Raw genomic sequence first — 26,228 nt, forward strand, 5'->3', positions numbered from 1 at the left:
TTCTGCTGTTTCTTCTCCATCTGGTCAGACCTTTGTGTCGACATCTCCCAGCTACGACTTGTCTTGACACGATGATCATCACAGTCCTGAAAATAACAAGGTCACATACATTGTATGGTGGGGTCACCATTAATTTACTATTAGCCACTCACCAATCAAAATATAAAGTGTTAAACAACACTGTTCCCCATTGACTAAAACCTCCACCGCCCAATAAATATAATTTATTCATTCTCTGTGGCTCTCCCCAATTAACTGTAAGGCTTTGTGCACACGCCATGTTTTTGTTCCCTGATAGCGTCCACCTCCATCTCACAATTCATTATGACATTATCAGTGACTTGGTACCCTCCTCCACCACCCAATTAATTTTACATCCACATCTAGTGTCCTGCCCCTCTCCCTGTTCATAAGTCATAAGTCCCCTTTATTCAAATCCCAATTTCCCACTCTCCTCATTGTCATCTCCTCCACTACCATCATTGTGCATTCCCCTCATCCATCATTGTTCTTTACCACATCCATCATTGTTCTCCCCCCACCTCCCATCATTGTCCTTCCTCTTCCACACATCTCATCATTGTCCTCTCCCGCACATCCCATCATTGTCCTTCCTCTTCCACACATCTCATCATTGTCCTCTCCTGCACATCCCATCATTGTCCTCTCCCGCACATCCCATCATTGTCCTCCCCTGCACATCCCATCATTGTCCTCCCCTGCACATACCATCATTGTCCTCTCCCGCACATCCCATCATTGTTCTCCCCCACCTCCCATCATTGTCCTCTCCCATACATCCCATCATTGTCCTCTCCCGCACATCCCATCATTGTCCTCTCCCGCACATCCCATCATTGTCCTCTCCCGCACATCCCATCATTGTCCTCTCCCGCACATCCCATCATTGTCCTCTCTTGCACATCTCATCATTGTCCTCTCGCGCACATCCCATCATTGTCCTCTCTTGCACATCTCATCATTGTCCTCTCGCGCACATCCAATCATTGTCCTCTCTTGCACATCTCATCATTGTCCTCTCCCGCACATCCCATCATTGTCCTCTCTTGCACATCTCATCATTGTCCTCTCGCGCACATCCCATCATTGTCCTCTCGCGCACATCTCATCATTGTCCTCTCCCGCACAACCCATCATTGTGCTCTCCCACACATCCCATCATTGTCCTCTCCCGCACATCCCATCATTGTCCTCTCCCGCACCTCCCATCATTGTTCTCTCCCGCACATCCTATCATTGTGCTCCCCTGCACATCCCATCATTGTCCTCTCCCGCACATCCCACCATTGTGCTGTCCCGTACATCCCATCATTGTCCTCTCCCGCACATCCCTTCATTGTCCTCTCCTGCAGCACATCCCATCATTGTCCTCTCCCCAATGTATTGGAGAAAAAAAAAAGCACATTCACCTCTCTGGCAGCTTTCTAAATGACACAGGCGCGTGACGTACGCTGACATCATCATGCCGGGCAGGAAGCCTCTTGCAGGCAGTGCAACTGCAGGATTGCTCCCTGCCCACCACACATAATGAGGACAATCTGGCCATGAGCTCCACGGAGCTTTGGGATCTGAGAAACAGTCCAGATGGCCCTCATTATTAGCCTCCCTACAAGGCCCCCCTCCACCTCCGGACCCCAATGCTACTGCACTGGTGGTATGTACACCCCTGAGTCTTTTGTATAGTAACTACATCTGCAGCACAAATCTTTCTCCTGTCCTGATTGTTTGCTGCAACGTATCAGTGCATGTAAAATGTATCAGTCTGGTGACTGATAAGCTCACAGAAGATTGCATAGACTGGATACTCTAATCTTAGAGAAGTATGGGGTTTGTCTTGGTTCTTAGCTTCCAGCAAAAAAATATCCCATTCACTGAGTGCAATCAGAGTTGTTAAATGGTGAGAAATTGAAATATTAGTATTATTAGAAAGTTGTACAACTGGCATATAGGAAGGTGAAGGTAAAGTTTGAAGCCTCTTTAAAATGGGGGTCTCGGGGGTCAGACTCGGGTTTTCTTTTTTGAGTGTGATCAATTTCTTTGGTGGGAAATAATAAAAAAAAAAAAAAAAAAAAGAAAAATAATGCAAAAACAATTGTCTTCTGCCTAGAAGGAGCTTTGTATTCTCCTAATGCTTGACTTTCCATACCATCAATGCCTCGTCACCCACTTCTAAGCTGAATCCAATCATCTAAATGAATCCAATCTTGCATGAATTGCCCATCTGTATAATCGAACTGTTTTTCATATTTTTCTTGATAGGATCATGCGTCCAGATGACGCAAACATTGCGGGAAATGTGCACGGAGGAACCATTCTGAAGATGATTGAGGAGGCTGGCGCCATCATCAGCACTCGCCATTGTAACAGCGAGTCCGGGGTAAGGACTTGTCACGTGGATACACATCATAAGCAAATCATGTTCTATGTTCACACGTTGCGTTTTTGCTGTTTTTTTAATGCAAATTTTAAGCTGTGTTTTACAGTACGAGCAGAGGCTATGAGATTTCACAAATCTCACGCACACATTGGTTTTATTTTCCTGACTGATTTGGAAAACGGCGGTTTCTTCCAGCATGTTTTCTGCGTATTTGCAGCGTTTTTTTCACCCTTGGGAAACAATGTGTAAGTGCAAAAACGCAGCAAAAGAACCCAGGTATCCGCTTTTGCTTCGTTTTTCATTCAAAAACATAAGTTAAATCATGCTTTTTTGGGTGATACTAAACTTCTATCAGTATGCACATGAGAAAATAAAAGTGCAGCAAAAACTCAGCAAAGCCTGCTTTTTGTAAGCTGCTTTTTTTACTGCCAAGAGAGCAGGTTTTGTGTTCGGTAAAAAAAAAAGCAAAAAATGCAATGTGTGAACATAGCCTTAGAATGGTTTTCGGAAGCAGTAAACTTGATTATTACCTTGGACTTCTAACTTTAGAACCCAACAAAGGAATAAAAAACACTCTATATAGAGGTGTATTTGGTAATATTATTTGTTACTGTTATTTGATTTCCCTTGGATGTGGCTTAGTATTTGGGTACAAAAACATTTTTTTAATTTAGTTTACTCAATTATATAGCGCCAACATATTCCACAGCGCTTTACATCATCATCATCATCATCATCACTGTCCCCATTGCCGGTCAACATGTCTGTGGAGTGTGGCGGAAAAAAAAGTGAACCCAAAGGAAACTTGCACAAACACGGGGAAAACATACGATTTCCTTGTACATGTTGTCCTTGGTGGGATTTGAATTCAGGACCCCAGTGCTGCAACAAAGCACCAGTGCTAACTACTGAGCCAGCGTGCTGCCTGTGCACAATATGGTGGTTTTGTATGGGCTGTATGTGGCGATATTATTATAGCACTATATTGCCGTATGATAGAAGTACTGTATATATGCTGTAATGATACCCTCTAAGGGTAGATCCATGGGGAGGAACTGCTGTGGATTGTAACTTGCACACATTGGTTTTCAGTAGCATGCCAGTGAATGTGGTTTTTTTTTTACAAATCTCATCCCTATGCAAACACTGACATTACCAGTCTATAGGGCGCACTAGTGGAAAGTTACACAAGTGAATTGGTGAACATCTAAACCAGTGTTTCCCCAACTCCGGTCCTCACAGACCCCAACACATCATGTTTTCAGGATTTCCTTAGCATTGCACAGGCCATAGAATTATCATCAGGAATTGGCACAGGTTCGGAATCTTTCATACTGAAATTTGGACTGTTTATACTTTTGGTTCATGATGTTTTAAAGCAGATGATGAAAATGTCCGCCGTTCGCATCCAAGCACGTTCCATACTGTTGAATGTGTTACGGAGGACGTCTGTGGTCATAGCCTGAATTTCTCGCTGTATGTTCTCTGTGAGTGCCTGTAATGTTTGTGGCTTGTTACTATATACCCCGATCCTTCATCTAGCCCCAAGGAAAAGTCTGGCAGTGTTAAAGAGGTTGTCCACTACTTTCAATTAACCCCCCAATGTACCCCCCCGGGGCCCCTAATGAATTGTGCCATTACCTTCTGTTGACGTTTTTGCCTGTGAGCGGCGCTATTCCGGCTGCTGAGTCCGGGTCACGTGACCCCCAGACTGCAGCCGCCGCTCATTTCCGCCGACGTCACGTCAATTTCCAGACTCTAGAAATTGACGTGACGTCAGCAGCAGGCGTGACTAGCCCCCACAGTCAGCAGTCACTCAGCAAGAGTGACTGGGCTGTGGGCGGCGCTGGGGGCTGCCTGCAGGGCTGTGCTGGGGGCGGGCGGGGCTGTGTGTGCTCACTGCTGCTGGGATCATGATGTGCGGGCGGGGCTGTGCTTCGGTCGCCGGGGGTCTGCCCGCCGGCGCTGGTGTTTCTGCCCGCCGGCCGGCATATGCGTGTGTGTGTGTGCCGGCGCTGTGCGTGTGTGTGTGCCGGCGCTGTGCGTGTGTGTGTGTGTGTGTGTGTGTGTGCCGGCGCTGTGCGTGTGTGTGTGTGTGTGCCGGCGCTGTGTGTGTGTGCAGGCATCGTCCGATGGGACTACAAGTCCCATCGGGCTCTGCCTGCTACACTGACAGTGAGTGACACATTAGCCAATGACGGGACAGTAGTAGTCCCATCATCCGGCTAATGTGTTGAATGTAAAAAAACAAACAAACACAGTACATACATACATACATACAACACACACCATGCGACGACATGCACCATGCGACATGCACCATGCGACGACATGCTACATGCACCATGCGACATGCACCATGCGACGACATGCTGCATGCACCATGCGATGACATGCACCATGCAACGACATGCACCATGCGACGACATGCACCATGCGACGACATGCTACATGCACCATGCAACGACATGCACCATGCGACAACATGCACCATGCCACATGCTGTATGCACCATGCGACGACATGCACCATGCGAAATGCACCATACGACATGCACCATATGACATGCGACATGCACCATGCGACGACATGCACCATGCGACGACATGCACCATGCGACGACATGCTACATGCACCATGCGACGACATGCGACATGCATCATGCACCATGCGACGACATGCACCATGCAACGACATGCACCATGCAACGACATGCACCATGCAACGACATGTGACATACAGTACATACATACTACATACATACAGTACATATAACATAGAGTACATACTCACCATCACTTGTCACTTTGTTCCCCGAAGCCAGTGTCACCTGTAAAAAATATTAAAATAATAAACAAACAATATACTCCCTGTCCGCAGAAATCCAATTAAAATGAGTGTCCCACGACGATCTCCCGTGGAGAGCAGGAGCATCAGCTGATGCGACCACTCTCCAGGGGCTCCAGGAACACAATGATGGAAGGTATCCTTCCATCATGTATTCCTCACAAGGTATTCCTACGCGACGACATGCACCATGCGACGACATGCTACATGCACCATGCAACGACATGCACCATGCGACAACATGCACCATGCCACATGCTGTATGCACCATGCGACAACATGCACCATGCCACATGCTGTATGCACCATGCGACGACATGCACCATGCGACATGCACCATACGACATGCACCATATGACATGCGACATGCACCATGCGACGACATGCACCATGCGGCGACATGCACCATGCGACGACATGCTACATGCACCATGCGACGACTTGTGACATGCATCATGCACCATACGACGACATGCACCATGCGACGACATGCACCATGCGACGACATGCACCATGCGACGACATGCTACATGCACCATGCGACGACATGCACCATGCGACGACATGCAACATGCACCATGCGACGACATGCTACATGCACCATGCAACAACATGCACCATGCGACGACATGCACCATGCGACATGCTGCATGCACCATGCGACGACATGCACCATGCGACATGCTGCATGCACCATGCGACGACATGCACCATGCGACATGCACCATGCGACGACATGCACCATGCGATGACCTGCACCATGCGACGACATGCTACATGCACCATGCGACGACATGCGACATGCATCATGCACCATGCGACGACATGCACCATGCGACGACATGCACCATGCGACGACATGCACCATGCGACGACATGCACCATGCGACGACATGCACCATGCAACAACATGTGACATACAGTACATACATACATACTACATACATACAGTACATATAACATAGAGTACATACTCACCATCACTTGTCACTTTGTTCCCCGAAGCCAGTGTCACCTGTAAAAAATATTAAAATAATTAACAAACAATATACTCCGTGTCCGCAGAAATCCAATTAAAATGAGTGTCCCACGACGATCTCCCGTGGAGAGCAGGAGCATCAGCTGATGCGACCACTCTCCAGGGGCTCCAGGAACACAATGATGGAAGGTATCCTTCCATCATGTATTCCTCACAAGGTATTCCTACGCCCCTGTGAGAAAATAGTCCCTAGTCTCACTATTGGCATTGCTGGGTGAGACATTTTCCCACGCAGCAATTGCCATAAAGTGAGACTTTGAACTAGAGTAACCTCAGTGATGCACTGCAGGAGCCATTGTCTCCTGTCAGTGTGTCACTGAGGGTCCTATAGAGCAGTGACATCACCCGATGTCACTGTTCTATAGGGGAGATCGTCGTGGGACACTCGTTATTAATTGGACTACGGCGGACAGGTAGTATACGGTTTATTATTTTACTTTTTTTTTGCAGGCGCTGAAGTATGGTAAGTATGGTTAAATGAAGAATATTAAAATACTTTTTTCCAAATGTGTGTGTGTTTTATTAACCCTTTCTTACTATTGGATTAATAATCGATAGGCGTCTTATTGACGCCTCTCCGTTATTAACCCGGCTTAATGTCACCTTACAATAGCAAGGTGACATTAACCCCTTATTACCCCATATCCCACCGCTACTCGGGAGTGGGAAGAGAGGGGCTAAGTGCCGGAATTGGCGCATCTTACAGATGCGCCATTTCTGGGGCGGCTGCGGACAGGTATTTGTAGCCGGGGGGGGGGGGGCAATATCCATGGCCCCTCTCTAGGCTATGAATATCAGCCTGCAGCTGTCTGCGTAGCCTTTCTGGCTATAAAATATGGGGGGACCCCACATCATTTTTTTGGGGGGGGATGTCCCCCTATTTTAATAGCCAGTAAAGGCTAAGCAGACAGCTGGGGGCTGGCATTCATAGCAGGCTACAGATATTGGCCCCCGGCCGTCGGCTTTCCCCCTCTGGCGCAGAAAATTGCGCGGGAGCCCACACCGTTTTTTCCGCTTTTTTTTTCTTTTTAAATTCAACGCTCATTAAGGCCTCTTTCACTCTTGCGTCGGTACAGGTCCATCGCTCTGCGTCGGACCGACGCACGTTGTGAAATTTGTGCACGACGTGGGCAGCGGATGCAGTTTTTCAACGCATTCGCTGCCCATTCTGAAGTGCGGGGAGGAGGGGGCGGAGTTTCTGCCGCGCATGCGTGGTAGAAAATGGCGGGTGAGACGGCCAAAATTTTTTTCAATTGAACGTTTTTTCGTGCCGACGGTCCGCCAAAACACGACGGATCCATAGCACGACGGAGGCGATGTCTGGCCATCCGTCACAATCCGTCGCTAATACAAGTCTATGGGTAAAACGCATACTGCGAGCACATTTGCACCGGATCGTTTTTTTTCCGCCAGATCCGTTTTTTTCAACCGGATCCGTTTTTTTTCCGCCGGATCCATTTTTTTCCACCGGATGTTTTTTTTTCCGCCAGATCTGTTTTTTCTCATAGAGTTGTATTAGCGCCGGATTGTGCCTGATAGCCACACGTTTAATCCGTTTTTGCAGGATCCGTCAAAAAAGCGGTTTCCGCCGGACGGAAAACACATACAGAGGAACGGTTTTTCGGTACGTCGAAAAAATGCACAGCAACTGATCTAGCAAAAAATGGATGAAACGTGTGGCCATCAGACGCACTCCGGCGCTAATACAACTCTATGAGAAAAAAACGGATCTGGCGGAAAAAAAACCGATCAGGTGGAAAAAAACAAATACGGCGGAAAAAAAAAAGATCCGACGAAAAAAAACGGATCCTGCAAATGTGCTCGCAGGATGCGTTTTGTACCCATAGACTTGTATTAGCAACGGATCCGTCGTGTTTTGGCGGACGCGACGCACAAAAAAAGTTCAATGTAACTTTTTTTGTGCAACGTGTCTGCCATTTCTGACCGCGCATGCGTGGCTGGAACTCCGCCCCCTCCTCCACGGTCATCACAATGGGCAGCGGATGCGTTGTAAAACTGCATCCGCTGCCCACGTTGTGCTAAATTTAGCATAACGTCCGTCGATACGTCTGGCCGAAGGTTTGCGACAGCCCCGTACCGACGCAAGTGTGAAAGTAGCCTTACATCTGAATTTGCTGAGTATAATGCAGCCACCCCAGAGTATAATGTAACCCCCCAAATAATATAATGCAGCCCCCCATAGAGTATGATGCAATCACCCCTCATAGAATATAAATATAATACAGCCCCCCATAGAATATAATGTAGCCCCGAATAGAATAGAATGCAGCCCACCTCCCCATAGAATATAATGCAGCCCCATCAAAGAGTATGATGCAGTCATCCCTCATAAAATCTAATACAGCCCCCCATAGAATATAATGCAGCCCACCTCCCCATAATATATAATGTAGCCCCCATTGAATATAATGTAGCCCCCATAGAATATAATGCAGCCCCCCATAGTATATAAGACAGCCTCCCCCATAGAATAGAATATACCCCCGCAATAGTATATAACACAGCCACATAGTATATAACACGGCCTCCCCCATAGAATATAATATACCTCCCATAGTATATATCAAAGCCCGCATATAATATAGCACAGCCTGCATAATATAACACAGCCCGCGTGGTAGTATACAGCACAGCCCGCGTAGTAGTATACAGCACAGCCCGTATAGTAGTATACAGCACAGCCCGGGTCGTAGTATATACAGCACAGCCCGCGTTGTAGTATATACAGCACAGCCCGCGTAGTAGTATATACAGCACAGCCCGCGTAGTAGTATATACAGCACAGCCCGCGTAGTAGTATACACAGCACAGCCCGCGTAGTAGTATACACAGCACAGCCCACACAGTGGTATATACACAGCACAGCCCACACAGTGGTATATACAGCACAACCCACATCTCATCCCCCCGATAATGGCTCCACAGTCCAGTAAAAAAAAACAAAAACACTCTCCTCACCTTTCCTCTTGCCCGCGCTGCTCCTGTCTCCTGTCTCGGCGGCTGCAGTCTGCCCGGGACACAGCAGGTGTACAATGATATGACGTCATCGCGCACCCGCAGTGTCAGAGGCAGAGCGGGGAATGATGGGAGAGGGAGCGTCAGCGGATGCTCACTCCTCCATCATTGCATTGAACTATACCGGCGTCATAGACGCCGGTATAGTTGAATGCGGCGGCGGCACTGGTGGGATTAGGGGGGAAAGAGTGCAGCGGCCCACTACTGGCACCGGCCCTTCTGGCATTTGCCAGAAGTGCCCGATGGCCAGTCCCGCCCTGGTCACCGCCCACACACTTCCCTCCTCCTGAACTGCAGCGATTCTTGGACCCACATCCGCAACAAAACTGCAGATATTTTTTACATCTCAATGAAAGTCTAAGGCCGGGATCACACTACAGCGAGATACGGCAGAGTGTCGCAGGATAAACCAAGCTCTGGCACCGGCACTCCGGAGCGGAGCGTGCGGCTCCGTGTATTGCTGTGCGGCTGCACGCTCCGCTCCAGAGTGCCGGTGCCAGAGTTTGGTTTTAACCCGTGAGACTCGGCCGTATCTCGCTGTAGTGTGATCCCGGCCTAAGCGTGCAGAAACGCTGCAGTTCGGCACAAAAGAAGTGACATGCTGCGAAGAAAAAAAAAAGCTGCGTTTCGGTGCGGCCTTTTCCGCAGCATGTGCACAACAAGTCTGCGGCTCCCATAGACTTGCATTGGTTGTGCACTACACTGCGGATTTAATGCAATTCCGTACGGAAAAAAACGCTGCGGAACTGCAATCAAATCCGCAACGTGTGCACATAGTCTTACCTTAGCATTTAGTGAACCTAGCAAAAAACCAAGTGTGGGATTGCACTTTTTTTGCAATTTCATCGCACTTTGAATTTTTTTCACATTTTCTACTACACGATATGGTAAAACCAATGGTGTCGTTCAAAAGTAGAACTTGTCCCGCAAAAGATAAGCCCTCACATGGCCATATTGATGGAAACATTATGGCTCTGGAAAGAAGGGGAGCGATAAACGAAAAAAGCTCCAGGGGTGAAGGGGTTTAGAAACATGGATATGGACATATCTATGGAAATAGATATATAGATATATCTGTATGTATCTATCTATCCCATATCTATCTATTATCTATCTATCTATCTATCTATCTATCTATTTTCTATCTATTTTCTATCTATCTATCTATCTATCTGTGTGTAATGGAGTGTGGGTTGGACAAATCTAAAAGAGGAGTTGGACAGAAATGACACCACAAATCTTTTTGAAGGGAGAGGAGGGAGGGGTTTGGGTATGTTTTGGAGTGGTGCTAGGTTCGGGCTTAGTGGCAGTGCAATGCATCATGGAACTTGTAGTATTAGAGCACAATGACTCAGGAGAAAGGAAGTTGTCGATTAACCCCATGAGAGCTGAATCCAGCACTGAAGATGTGCTGCTACAGCATGATAACAGGTAATATTGCTAAAATAAACACAGTAGATGTTTTCAGTGGCACATAATAGCAAGATTTATGAAAAAAAAAAAAAAAACTTTATAGTAGTGGACAACTTCTTTAAATCAGGCGATATTGGTGGCCACAGTACCTTTGAGATTACTCTGTCATTTTTCTGGATGAAGTAACGTCTCGTGAAGCACATACATCAGCTTCCCAAATACGGGTGTTTTGTGAATAGACGTAGCCATGAAACCAGGCTTTGTCAGTGTACCACGTATAGCCCAATATGTGGTGTTGTTTTTTTTTCTTCAGTGAAGGTCTTGAACCACTGACAACAACAAATTCTTTTCTCTTGATTGGACCCTCTTCAATTCCTGAACAACAGTGACTATGTACGGTCGAACACGACCATTCTTGGCCACTCCTTGACATGTTGAATAAGAGGCCTGCCTGTCTCCTGGGGAAACCGTGCATCGATTTACATGGAAACGCCAGAAGTTGATGTTTCACATCTTGAATTGTTCCTCAGACATTTCCAGATGTCCTCCATAATGCCTATCCAGTAATGTTCCAGTACGTTCCAGCTTAATCACCACCAATGACAGAATACACTGTTTGGATGGAAGAGTTTGACCTCCAAACATTCTTTGGAAACTCACTTTGGTGCCCTTTAAGGACTCTGTTTTCACAATCAAAACAAGTTCCTCCAAACTGTATCTCTACATTATTAACAAATGAATAAGAAATTCATCAGGAGAGATATGCAAGCACAAAAACACAAAAAAACACAAACTAAATGCAATCACAAAAACTAGCGATTCGCAGAAAGGCGTGCATCAAGTCTACCTGGCAGTGGAGATGACCGGCAGCGCGACAAGTCGATGAGACTGTTCGGCGCGAGGATGTTTCTAGTCACTGAGGTTCATTGCGTTCTTACCTCTCATGAACCAAAGTATGTACAGTCCAAATTTCAGTACGGTCGACTGTCTTTTAGTAGTTACGCTAATTTTCCGGGTAAAGCAGCACACACACAGAAGCGTCAGCAGCACAGCATGTGTAAAGTTATACAGCAGTACTGATCTGTGTAGTATGAACACAGCAATGGTGGGAGAAGGTAACAGACTTGCTCAGTATGATCTTTCTTTGTCTCGCTCTGCTTTTTCTCACTCTGCTCCTCACTCCTCCTCCGCCATATCTCCATAGAGCATAATGGGCTACATCAAATGACACCATAGTGAGCAAGTTCAGGAGGCAGAAGGGAGAGAAACAAGTTTCTTATAAGATTTCTCTGTTAAGATATACTCCAAAGTGTCTAATATTCACCCGAACTTTTGATTTCTGCAAATTTTATAGAAAGTACAGTTCCACTTTAGGTCTGTTTTTAGTTGCAGTACCACACAGGGCTGTGGAGTTGGTCGGCTAAATCTCCGACTCCAACTCCGACTCCTTAATTTCCATGACTCCGACTCCACGACTCTGACTCCAACTCCCTCATTTATGGCTCATGTTTAAGTGACAAATTTACTGTGGTAAAATGGTGACATCAGTCTTTTAATCATTATTATGATACAATAATCAAGCCATTTAGATAGAACATAAAATATATCTATTGGAATACAACTTTAGAACAAAAAACTTTTTCATATTTACAGTTTAATATACACTCTGCAGTAAGTGTTGGTGGCAAAGCAGTAACCACATGGGCAACATCTCTAACAATTTCAGGGTATAAAGGAATTGCCTCGTCTGCAGTCAGTTTTGGTGAATGATGGAACTCTTCTACTTTGAGAGCAAGTGAAAAATGTTGCTGAAATATGGTCAATCTGTTTTCTATGGGAGTGGAATCTATCTCCCTGCGGCAATGGTTTGCCTGATCCATGTCGTCCAAATACTTGTCAAAATCAAACTCCTCATCAGTGCAGCAGCACTGGCAGGACCCAAGTCCTCTTGTTCTTGGCCATCCTGTAGCCCACTCATCCTAACTGCTACCTCAATCAAAGCTTCTTTTCCTTTAGTAAGCTATTGATCATCCAGCAATATACGATGACTCGGGTCCACATAAACAGCTGCTAGAAGAGTTTTATTTTCTAATAGCAGTGTCTCTCTCCATTTCATTGAAGCAGCAATGCCACCTGCGATTAAACCTCCTCTTTGGGACAAGCAAAACAACAAGTTCTTCCACTCCTTTATAAAAATGCCAGGAGGTAAATCCTCAGCTTGTAACTTTTTAGTCACTGTAAATGGGTGATGAAAAAATTCCTTCAATTCAGCCACCTGTGCCCATTGACCTTCGTGTAGTGTTACCTGATAATTGGCCATATGTACAAGGAAGGGTTTCAGCTCAAGCAATCGCTCAATCGTTAAATAGGTCTGCCCCACCGTGTGGCTTGATCCACAATTGCCCCTTTTCCAGCACGTCTCTTCAAGATGGAATCAATTTTGAGGGGTTCTGGCAGCTCACTTTGCTAATCAGAGTTCCAGCATGTCCCTCTTGCAGACTATCTCTTATTGCCAGCTGCAGTGTGTGCACAACACAGCGCATGTGATGAATAGGAAAGAGGTGTGAAGCAGCTTTAACACAATCATCTAATTGTAAATAATCATTTTGCTTCTGTAGTAATATCTGTTTGTTTCTCTGTTATGGGAACAGGACTGTGGCCTTCCATCTCCAACATACTGAATGTGAAATGTTGTTCTAGCTGCTGTTCATTATTCTCATTCATCAGTTTAATTGTACTTATCATATTTGAAGCATTATCAGTTACAATAGCAAAAACCTGTTCTTTTTTTGAGTTCATAATCTTGCAGAACTTTTTCCCCCAAGGTGTGGAGAAACTGGCTGCTGTGAAGAGCGTTAGTATCTTTTACTGCCAGCGTCTTAGTAACAATTTTTGTTGTTGTCACAAAAATATCGAACGTTGATTGCAAAATAGTTCACTCTGTGACGTGTGCAGGCATCCATTTTAAGAAACACAAAGCGTCTCTTGAGAGTCTTTTTAAGATCTTCCTTTTGGTTAAGGGCTTCTTCAATCACTAATTTTCTAATAATTTTCAATTTCAAGAGAAACACCAAGTTTGTGGGCCATTTCTGTAATACAGGTCGTGCAAATAATGATAATGGTACACTGTCCTTCACAACAAGCTCGATGAGCTGTCTTTTAAACACGTCTTCTGTCATTGTTACAGTAACTTTGTCACTTACAAAATATCTTGTAACTGATGTTTGAGACACTCTTTCCTCCTTCTTTGCCTGGCGGGAAGTGCTGGTCTCTGGTTTCTTGGTGCTGCTGTGATCTTTTTCAATCACAGCTTTGTAAACTTCTGGGTGGGAACCTTGCAAATGTTTTCTTAGATTGGAAGCTCTTGAAGGAGCATTTTTATCACTGACTGATTTTGGCATCATAGGGTAAATCACCTGAGGAAGGTAGCAGTCCGCTGCCGAAACGCGTAGTGGTTCAATAAAAGGTTTGTTCACCACTAATCTATTGCAGTGTGCTCTATGGCCATCGCGCTCCTTAAATTGACCACATTTGTTCCCCAAAAAATTAATTTGGCATCATGGCTTTTTTCATCTGGGTCACTTATATGCTCACACACAAAATTTTTTTTTTAATCTGGAGTCACTGTAAAATGCTCAAATACAGCTGAGTTCATAAGATACTTCTTAGACATTTTGTAATTATGTAAATTCGCTCTCAAAATAATTTTGTCCTGTAAAAAAAAAAAAAAAGGTATATTGTAATTCTTGCAAGAATAGGGAATCATGCACTGTATAATTTAGGATATAAATAAAACAATATTTCCATAAATCAATAGGACAGATGATAAGTAATAATGATAATGGCCCACGACCATTGCCACGACCAATCAGAGACGGGCACAGTCCGGCGGCAACATGACCGCTCCGTACTCCCCTCCAGTCAGCGCTCACACAGGGTTAATCGCAGCGCTAATGGACCGCGGTGTATCGCACTCCATTAACGCTGCTATTAACCCTGTGTAACCAACTTTTTTACTATTGAGGCTGCCTATGCAGCCTCAATAGTAAAAAGATCTAATGTTAAAAATAATAAATAAATCATTATATACTCACCTTCCGCCGCCTTTCCCGCTCCTCGCGACGCTCCGGTAACCGCTCCATGCAAGCGGCAGGTTCCGGTGGCAAGGATGGTATGCGACAAGGACCTGCCATGACGTCACGGTCATGTGACCGCGACCTCATCACAGGTCCTGCGCGCCTGCGAGAGAAGGACCTGCCATGACGTCACGGTCATGTGACCGCAACGTCATCACGGGTCCTGCGCTACCAACCCTGGGACCGGAAGCTGCCGCCTGCACCGCACACAGGCGACATGACTACAAGGGCTCCCTCGGAAGGTGAATATATGTTTGTTTTATTTTTTAACCTGTGACATACGTGGCTGGGCAATATACTATGTAGCTGGGCAATATACTACGTGACTGACCAATATACTACGTGGCTGGGCAATATACTATATGGCTCTGTGCTGTATACTACGTGGCTGGGCAATATACTACGTGGCTGGGAAATATACTACGTGGCTGGGCAATATACTACGTGGCTGGGCAATATACTACGTGGCTGGGCAATATACTACGTGGCTGGGCAATATACTACGTGACTGGGCAATATACTACGTGACTGGGCAATATACTACATGGCTGGGCAATATACTACGTGGCTGGGCAATATACTACGTGACTGGGCAATATACTACGTGGCTGGGCAATATACTACATGACTGGGCAATATACTACGTCACAGCAATATACTACGTCGCTGGGCAATATACTACGTGGCTGGGCAATATACTACGTGGCTGGGCAATATACTACGTGGCTGGGCAATATACTACGTGGCTGGGCAATATACTACGTGGCTGGGCAATATACTACGTGACTGGGCAATATACTACGTGACTGGGCAATATACTACGTGACTGTGCTATATACTACTTGCCTGGGCAATATACTACATGGCTGGGCAATATACTACGTCGCTGAGCAATATACTACGTGACTGGGCAATATACTACGTGACTGGGCAATATACTACGTCGCTGAGCAATATACTACGTGACTGGGCAATATACTATGTGACTGGCCAATATACTATGTGGCTGGGCAATATACTACGTGGACATGCATATTCTAGAATACCCGATGCGTTAGAATCGGGCCACCATCTAGTATTACATAATCAACAATACATGAAATTGTAGGAAAGACTATGAATCAATGCATAGTAGACACATCTACTAGTAATTATAAAGCGACAAGACACCAATGAGTTCAAGATCACAGGATGACTAGCTTGGAGATGGAGAAGCTTGGAAGCCTATGAACACCATCCCAACTGTGAAACCCGGGGGTGGCAGCATCATGTTTTGGGGTTGTTTTGCTACAAAATAGACGGCATTATGAGAAAAGCAGATTATGTGGCAATACTAAAGCAACATCTCAAGACATCAGCCAGGAAGTTTAGGTTTGGTTGGAAATGGGCCTTCCAAATGGAAATAAAATTATATATGTAATATGGGCTGAAAGTGCACACTCCCAGCTGCAATATGATAGTTTCCACATCCAAATCGGAGAAAGGGTTTAGGAATCATAGCTCTGTAATGCATAGCGTCCTCTTTTTCAAGGGACCAAAAGTAATTGGACAATGGACTCTAAGGGCTGCAATTAACTCTGAAGGCGTCTCCCTCGTTAACCTGTAATCAATGAAGTAGTTAAAAGGTCAGGGGTGGATTCCAGGTGTGTGGTTTTGCATTTGGAAGCTGTTGCTGTGAGCAGACAACATGCGGTCAAAGGAACTCTCAATTGAGGTGAAGCAGAACATCCTGAGGCTGAAAAAAAAGAAAAAATCCATCAGAGAGATAGCAGACATGCTTGGATAGCAAAATCAACAGTTGGGTACATTCTGAGAAAAAAGGAATTGACTGGTGAGCTTGGGAACTCAAAAAGGCCTGGGCGTCCACGGATGACAACAGTGGTGGATGATCGCCGCATACTTAATTTGGTGAAGAAGAACCCGTTCACAACATCAACTGAAGTCCAGAACACTCTCAATGAAGTAGGTGTATCTGTCTCTAAGTCAACAGTAAAGAGAAGACTCCATGACAGTAAATACAAAGGGTTCACATCTAGATGCAAACCATTCATCAATACCAAAAATAGACAGGCCAGAGTTAAATTTGCAGAAAAACACCTCAAGAAGCCAGCTCAGTTCTGGAAAAGTATTCTATGGACAGATGAGACAAAGATCAACCTGTACCAGAATGATGGGAAGAAAAAAGTTTGGAGAAGAAAGGGAACGGCACATGATCCAAGGCACACCACATCCTCTGTAAAACATGGTGGAGGCAACGTGATGGCATGGGCATGCATGGCTTTCAATGGCACTGGGTCACTTGTGTTTATTGATGACATAAGAGCAGACAAGAGTAGCCGGATGAATTCTGAAGTGTACTGGGATATACTTTCAGCCCAGATTCAGCCAAATGCTGCAAAGTTGATTGGACGGCGCTTCATAGTACAGATGGACAATTGTTATGCTGTGCTATCAGGCAACACAGTGTGCAGTAATCAGCGCACATACAGTGATATGGCAATAACCCAAAAACAATAGAACAAGCTCTGAGACGTGGAATCTCTGCAGACTGCAATACCTGAACCTATCCTCACACAACTAAAAGCAGCAGTGGATTGCGCCTAACACTACCTATGCAACTCGGCACTGCCTGAGGAGCTGACTAGCCTGAAGATAGAAATACAAGCCTGACTTGCCTCAGAGAAATACCCCAAAGGAATAGGCAGCCCCCCACATATAATGACTGTTAGCAAGATGAAAAGACAAAACGTAGGAATGAAATAGATTCAGCAAAGTGAGGCCCGATATTCTAGACAGAGCGAAGATAGCAAAGAGAACTATGCAGTCTACAAAAAACCCTAAAGCAGAACCACGCAAAGGGGGGCAAAAAGACCCACCGTGCCGAACTAACGGCACGGCGGTGCACCCTTTGCGTCTCAGAGCTTCCAGCAAAAGAGAATAGCACAGCTGGACAGAAAAAATGGAAACAAAAACAAAGTAACACTTATCTAGCAGAGCAGCAGGCCACAGGAAAGATGCAGTAGCTCAGATCCAACACTGGAACATTGACAAGGAGCAAGGAAGACAGACTCAGGTGGAGTTAAATAGCAAGGCAGCCAACGAGCTCACCAAAACACCTGAGGGAGGAAGCCCAGAGGCTGCAATACCACTTGTGACCACAGGAGTGAATTCAGCCACAGAATTCACAACAGTACCCCCCCCTTGAGGAGGGGTCACTGAACCCTCACCAGAACCCCCAGGCCGACCAGGATGAGCCACATGAAAGGCACGAACAAGATCTGGGGCATGGACATCAGAGGCAAAAACCCAGGAATTATCCTCCTGAGCATAACCCTTCCATTTGACCAGATACTGGAGTTTCCGTCTAGAGACACGACAATCCAAAATTTTCTCCACAATATACTCCAATTCCCCCTCCACCAAAACAGGGGCAGGAGGCTCCACAGATGGAACCATAGGTGCCACGTATCTTCTCAACAACGACCTATGGAATACATTATGTATGGAAAAGGAGTCTGGGAGGGTCAGACGAAAAGACACCGGATTGAGAATCTCAGAAATCCTATACGGACCAATAAACCGAGGTTTAAATTTAGGAGAGGAAACCTTCATAGGAATATGACGAGAAGATAACCAAACCAGATCCCCAACACGAAGTCGGGGACCCACACGGCGTCTACGATTAGCGAAAAGCTGAGCCTTCTCCTGGGACAAGGTCAAATTGTCCACTACCTGAGTCCAGATCTGCTGCAACCTGTCCACCACAGAATCCACACCAGGACAGTCCGAAGACTCAACCTGTCCTGAAGAGAAACGAGGATGGAACCCAGAATTGCAGAAAAATGGAGAGACCAAGGTAGCTGAGCTGGCCCGATTATTAAGGGCGAACTCAGCCAACGGCAAAAATGACACCCAATCATCCTGGTCAGCAGAAACAAAACATCTCAGATATGTTTCCAAGGTCTGATTGGTTCGTTCGGTCTGGCCATTAGTCTGAGGATGGAAGGCCGAGGAGAAAGATAGGTCAATGCCCATCCTACCACAAAAGGCTCGCCAGAACCTCGAGACAAACTGGGAACCTCTGTCAGAAACAATATTCTCAGGAATGCCATGCAAACGAACCACATGCTGGAAGAACAAAGGCACCAAATCAGAGGAGGAAGGCAATTTAACCAAGGGCACCAGATGGACCATTTTAGAAAAGCGATCACAGACCACCCAAATGACCGACATCTTTTGAGAAACGGGAAGGTCAGAAATGAAATCCATCGAAATATGTGTCCAAGGCCTCTTCGGGACCGGCAAGGGCAAAAGCAACCCACTGGCACGTGAACAGCAGGGCTTAGCCCTAGCACAAATCCCACAGGACTGCACAAAAGCACGCACATCCCGTGACAGAGATGGCCACCAGAAGGATCTAGCCACTAACTCTCTGGTACCAAAGATTCCTGGATGACCAGCCAGCACCGAACAATGAAGTTCAGAGATAACTTTACTAGTCCACCTATCAGGGACAAACAGTTTCTCGGCCGGACAACGATCAGGTTTATTAGCCTGAAATTTCTGCAACACTCTCCGCAAATCAGGAGAGATGGCAGACACAATGACTCCTTCCTTGAGGATACTTGCCGGCTCAGATAACCCCGGAGAGTCGGGCACAAAACTCCTAGACAGAGCATCCGCCTTCACATTTCTAGAGCCCGGAAGGTACGAAATCACAAAATCAAAACGAGCAAAAAATAACGACCAACGGGCCTGTCTAGGATTCAAGCGCTTGGCAGACTCGAGATAAGTAAGATTCTTATGATCAGTCAATACCACCACGCGATGCTTAGCTCCCTCAAGCCAATGACGCCACTCCTCGAATGCCCACTTCATGGCCAGCAACTCTCGGTTGCCCACATCATAATTACGCTCAGCAGCAGAAAATTTCCTGGAAAAGAAAGCACATGGTTTCAACACTGAGCAACCAGAACCTCTCTGTGACAAAACCGCCCCTGCTCCAATCTCAGAAGCATCAACCTAGACCTGGAACGGAAGAGAAACATCTGGTTGACACAACACAGGGGCACAGCAAAAACGACGCTTCAACTCCTGAAAAGCTTCCACGGCAGCAGAAGACCAATTAACCAAATCAGCACCCTTCTTGGTCAAATCGGTCAATGGTCTGGCAATGCTAGAAAAATTACAGATGAAGCGACGATAAAAATTAGCAAAGCCCAGGAATTTCTGCAGACTTTTCAGAGATGTCGGCTGAGTCCAATCCTGGATGGCCTGGACCTTAACCGGATCCATCTCGATAGTAGAAGGGGAAAAGATGAACCCCAAAAATGAAACTTTCTGCACACCGAAGAGACACTTTGATCCCTTCACGAACAAGGAATTAGCACGCAGTACCTGGAAAACCATTCTGACTTGCTTCACATGAGACTCCCAATCATCAGAGAAGATCAAAATGTCATCCAAGTAAACAATCAGGAATTTATCCAGATACTCACGGAAAATGTCATGCATAAAAGACTGAAAAACAGATGGAGCATTGGCAAGTCCGAACGGCATCACCAGATACTCAAAATGACCCTCGGGCGTATTAAATGCCGTTTTCCATTCATCTCCCTGCCTGATTCTCACCAGATTATACGCACCACGAAGATCAATCTTAGTAAACCAACTAGCCCCCTTAATCCGAGCAAACAAGTCAGATATCAATGGCAAGGGATACTGAAACTTAACAGTGATCTTATTAAGAAGGCGATAATCAATACACGGTCTTAGCGAACCATCCTTTTTGGCTACAAAAAAGAACCCTGCTCCCAATGGTGATGACGATTGGCGAATATGTCCTTTCTCCAGGGATTCTTTCACATAACTGCGCATAGCGGTGTGTTCAGGCACGGACAAATTAAATAAACGACCCTTAGGGAATTTACTACCAGGAATCAAATTGATAGCACAATCACAATTCCTATGCGGAGGTAGGGCATCAGACTTGGGCTCTTCAAATACATCCTGAAAGTCAGACAAGAACTCTGGGATGTCAGAAGGAATGGATGACGAAATAGACAAAAATGGAACATCACCATGTACTCCCTGACAACCCCAGCTGGTTACCGACATAGAGTTCCAATCTAATACTGGATTATGGGTTTGTAGCCATGGCAACCCCAACACGACCACATCATGCAGATTATGCAGTACCAGAAAGCGAATAACTTCCTGATGTGCAGGAGCCATGCACATGGTCAGCTGGGCCCAGTACTGAGGCTTATTCATGGCCAAAGGTGTAGCATCAATTCCTCTCAACGGAATAGGACACCGCAAAGGCTCCAAGAAAAATCCACAACGTTTAGCATAATCCAAATCCATCAGATTCAGGGCAGCGCCTGAATCCACAAACGCCATGACAGAATACGATGACAAAGAGCATATCAAGGTAATGGACAGAAGGAATTTGGACTGTACAGTACCAATGACGGCAGAGCTATCGAACCGCCTAGTGCGCTTAGGACAATTAGAAATAGCATGAGTGGAATCACCACAGTAGAAACACAGCCTGTTCAGACGTCTGTGTTCTTGCCGTTCAACTTTAGTCATAGTCCTGTCGCACTGCATAGGCTCAGGTTTACTCTCAGACAATACCGCCAGATGGTGCACAGATTTACGCTCGCGCAAGCGACGACCGATCTGAATGGCCAAGGACATAGACTCATTCAAACCAGCAGGCATAGGAAATCCCACCATGACATCCTTAAGAGCTTCAGAGAGACCCTTTCTGAACCAAGCTGCCAGTGCAGATTCATTCCACAGAGTGAGTACTGACCACTTCCTAAATTTCTGACAATATACTTCTACATCATCCTGACCCTGGCATAAAGCCAGCAAATTTTTCTCAGCCTGATCCACTGAATTAGGCTCATCGTAAAGCAATCCAAGCGCCTGGAAAAACGCATCAACATTACTCAATGCAGGGTCTCCTGGCGCAAGAGAAAATGCCCAGTCCTGTGGGTCGCCGCGCAAAAAAGAAATAATAATCAAAACCTGTTGAATAGGATTACCAGAAGAATGAGGTTTCAAGGCCAGAAATAGCTTACAATTATTTTTGAAGCTCAGGAACTTAGTTCTGTCACCAAAAAACAAATCAGGAATAGGAATTCTTGGTTCTAGCATAGATTTCTGATCAATTGTATCTTGAATCTTTTGTACATTTATAACGAGATTATCCATTGAGGAGCACAGAGCCTGAATATCCATGTCCACAGCTGTGTCCTGAAGCACTCTAATGTCTAGGGGAAAAAAAGAACTGAAGACAGAACTGAGGAAAAAAAAAAAATGATGTCAGGACTTCTTTTTTCCCTCTATTGAGAATCATTGGTTGGGCTCCTTGTACTGTTATGCTGTGCTATCAGGCAACACAGTGTGCAGTAATCAGCACACATACAGTGATATGGCAATAACCCAAAAACAATAGAACAAGCTCTGAGACGTGGAATCTCTGCAGACTGCAATACCTGAACCTATCCTCACACAACTGAAAGCAGCAGTGGATTGCGCCTATCACTACCTATGCAACTCGGCACTGCCTGAGGAGCTGACTAGCCTGAAGATAGAAATACAAGCCTGACTTGCCTCAGAGAAATACCCCAAAGGAATAGGCAGCCCCCCACATATAATGACTGTTAGCAAGATGAAAAGACAAAACGTAGGAATGAAATAGATTCAGCAAAGTGAGGCCCGATATTCTAGACAGAGCGAGGATAGCAAAGAGAACTATGCAGTCTACAAAAAACCCTAAAGCAGAACCACGCAAAGGGGGGCAAAAAGACCCATCGTGCCGAACTAACGGCACGGCGGTGCACCCTTTGCGTCTCAGAGCTTCCAGCAAAAGAGAATAGCACAGCTGGACAGAAAAAACGGAAACAAAAACAAAGTAACACTTATCTAGCAGAGCAGCAGGCCACAGGAAAGATGCAGTAGCTCAGATCCAACACTGGAACATTGACAAGGAGCAAGGAAGACAGACTCAGGTGGAGTTAAATAGCAAGGCAGCCAACGAGCTCACCAAAACACCTGAGGGAGGAAGCCCAGAGGCTGCAATACCACTTGTGACCACAGGAGTGAATTCAGCCACAGAATACACAACAGACAATGACCCCAAGCATACAGCCAAAGCTACCCAGGAGTTCATGAGTGCCAAAAAGTGGAAAATTCTGCAATGGCCAAGTCAATCTCCAGATCTAAACCCAACTGAGCATGCATTTCACTTGCTCAAATCCAGACTTAAGACGGAAAGACCCACAAACAAGCAAGACCTGAAGGCTGCGGCTGTAAAGGCCTGGCAAAGCATTAAGAAGGAGGAAACCCAGCGTTTGGTGATGTCCATGGGTTCCAGACTTAAGGCAGTGATTGCCTCCAAAGGATTTGCAACAAAATATTGAAAATAAAAATATTTTGTTTGGGTTATGTTTATTTGTCCAATTACTTTTGACCTCCTAAACTGTGGAGTGTTTGTAAAGAAATGTGTACAATTCCTACATTTTCTATCAGATATTTTTGTTCAACCCTTCAAATTAAACGTTACAATCTGCACTTGAATTCTGCTGTAGAGGTTTCATTTCAAATCCAATGTGGTGGCATGCAGAGCCCTGACCCTGGTATTGTCGAAGCTTCTTGGGAAAGAGGGAGATACCCCCTACTGACACTCTTACCATCCCTTACCTTTTTTCCCCCAGCGCGACCACCCGAACCCCTTCTCCCAATTAAGACAGAGACAAGAGTTTCTTTGGAATTATGTAGGCCACAGCAGCCTGTTTATTAAACAAAAACAACGGTTAACAATTAATGTAAAAGCATACATTTCAAAACTAGGGGAAGTCCTTGGAGCCCAAAAGAATCTGGTGATTTTAACCATACCGCGAACATAACTCAAACCATATTTTACTCCCAGCCGTTGTAAGCCTGGCTCGGGAGCACCAAAAACCCCGCAAGAGGGTTCACTGTTCGCGGTAAAAACATGAGATCCGACCACCCCTGCCGGAACTCCCCACCACCAATCACCAGATCCAAAACATAATAAACTTCAGAACAGAGGAGCCATATACCTATGGACCCCCCAAACCAATTTCCACCAACTCCAAGGACTCCCCCCAACCGCCACAACGAGAGGCCTTTGAAAACCTTAAAGGCCCGAGACCCCACCCGACCGAAAAGCTATGGCCTTCTCAATGCCCTCCTGTAACCCGAGAGCCCAAAAATCCATTCCTACAGCATTCAAATGCACGCCGTCCGCCAACCAATACTCCCCATTTCCAGATTCCAATTCAAAATGTCTGACCGCCGCACCCCCATTCCTAACCACAAAGGCAGACACCGCCCTGTTCACCTTTATGCGGGCCTTATCAATTTTTTGCAAAGACCGCATGTGCTTCCACCGTTTCCGCGGCACGATTTCGGACCAGACGACAGTCAATCCCGGGTACAAAACCCATAAACGTAAACAGTCCTGTTTGATGTCTCTAACCAACTCCCGAAAAGGTCGGACCCCAAGATCGTTACCCCCCACGTGCAAAACCAAAACGTCGGGAGCTCTGTCCAGTCTCACACTGTTCTGGATTTCCCGCAACACGCGATTCCAGGCCATACCCCGAAAACCGAGCCACCGGATGACTGCGACGCTTCGATCAAATCCGAGTTGCCTGCCCTCCGTCCGAACGTCTGCTCGCAGAGCTCCCCAGTGCACGTACGAGTGTCCAAGAATCCACACCAATAAACCTTGGTGACCTGGAAAACAAACACAAACTTAACAACTGTCCCCTACTGCAGCAAAACGCTCCATAAAGCCTATAAAACCCCATCGACCACCCCCTGTGGCCGCACATAACTTCTAAAGCGGTTGGAGCGCCACCTACCGATCCTACGAATGGCGGAATCCTCCAATCCCCCAATTGCCGCTTCAGTTGCGGCACCTATCCGGAAGGAGTGAGGGGCGAAACAAGCCCCATCCAACCCCACCGAGGAAATCGCCTTTTTGAAAACCGCCGTAAACTGGTATCGAGACAAGCAGGAACCATCCTGGTGACATAACAATGCCCCATCCCGCTTAGGCTGCAGGCCCCAAAAGTTGCTAAGGCAAGAGACTGGACACATAACGGACCCCGCAACTGAGCCCACCACAATTCTGCTGCCCCGCCCCTCCTGATCCGACTTTGACCTTCGCAACCATAACTCCACCTGGCCCCCAGCCAACAATACGTCCCTGGCCAATAAACCCCCCGGCCCTTTTTTGTTTGGTGCCACCAACTCTCCTACTCTAAAGGCCCCAAAAAAGGCCAATGAAAAGGCCAGCCGAAATAAACAAAGCTCAAAAAACGAAGAACACAGTGATGACAATGCTTCGCCCAATTTTTCCAAAACGTTAAGACACCGGCCTCCTAGAATCTGTTCCTCTGGGCCGCCACCTAAAACCTCTTACGGCCCTCTGCACCAAAAAGGACTTGGTGATATCGTCCTGACCCCGCAATTTGCAACCAAAGGCCAGGGCCGCCATGACTCTTGACACTTTTGCGGGAGACCAACCCGCTGATGCCCCCCGGCTCAACCATGACAACAGGATCCCGATCTGATCCTGGTAGCTCCACCCACCAAATTCCGCTGCTAGCAAAAACTCCCACTCCCGCCAAGTTGCCTGATAAGCCTCCCAGGTTATGGGAGCCAACGACGCCTTAATCAATGCCTGAGCGTCCCGGACACCGCTAGCCAAAGTTCTGGAGGGCACTCCAAACCGACCATCTCCGCCTCCGGGGCCAATGACCGAAAACGATCGAACTGCAAACGAGAAAGAGAGTCAGCGATGGAGTTATGAACTCCCGGCACATGCGACGCTGTGACATGCGCGTTCAAATTCAAACACAACAGCACCAAACGCCGTAACACGCAAACCACCGGCGGCGAAGATGCAGACAAACTATTAATCGCGCAAACCACCCCCATGTTATCGCAACGAAAACGAACACGCCTGTTCCGAAAATTATCTTGCCACAAGTGCACCGCTACCAAAATAGGGAAAATCTCCAGGAGAGCAATGTTACGAACTAAACCAGTAGAAATCCAACTCGCAGGCCACTTTGCCGCGCACCATTGCCCTTGGAAATATGCTCCAAAACCCGAACCTCCGGCTGCGTCAGTGAATAATTCCAACGACTCGTTGTCAATCACGCCCGCCATAAACAACGACCTACCATTATATGACTTCAGGAACTCACTCCACACTGCCAAATCCTCCTTGTGCTCAGCTAATAACCGCACAAAATGGTGAGGAGCCTTAACTCCCGCCGTAGCGCTAGCCAACCTCCTAGAAAAAACT

General features: G+C 46.3%; 1 protein-coding gene across 8 annotated transcripts in view; it reads left to right on the forward strand.

Moving 5' to 3' along the window:
* Positions 1 to 26,228, forward strand: part of ACOT7 (acyl-CoA thioesterase 7) — a 234,203-nt gene that overhangs the window by 40,823 nt on the left and 167,152 nt on the right. For all 8 annotated transcript variants that reach the window (XM_069742406.1, XM_069742408.1, XM_069742413.1 and 5 more), the window contains one exon: positions 2,281 to 2,398. In XM_069742406.1, coding sequence (XP_069598507.1) covers positions 2,281 to 2,398 — 118 coding nt within the window. The remainder of the gene's footprint in view (positions 1 to 2,280; positions 2,399 to 26,228) is intronic.

The sequence above is a fragment of the Ranitomeya imitator genome, chromosome 10 (genome assembly GCF_032444005.1).
Source record: "Ranitomeya imitator isolate aRanImi1 chromosome 10, aRanImi1.pri, whole genome shotgun sequence".
Classification (NCBI taxonomy): Eukaryota; Metazoa; Chordata; class Amphibia; order Anura; family Dendrobatidae; genus Ranitomeya; species Ranitomeya imitator.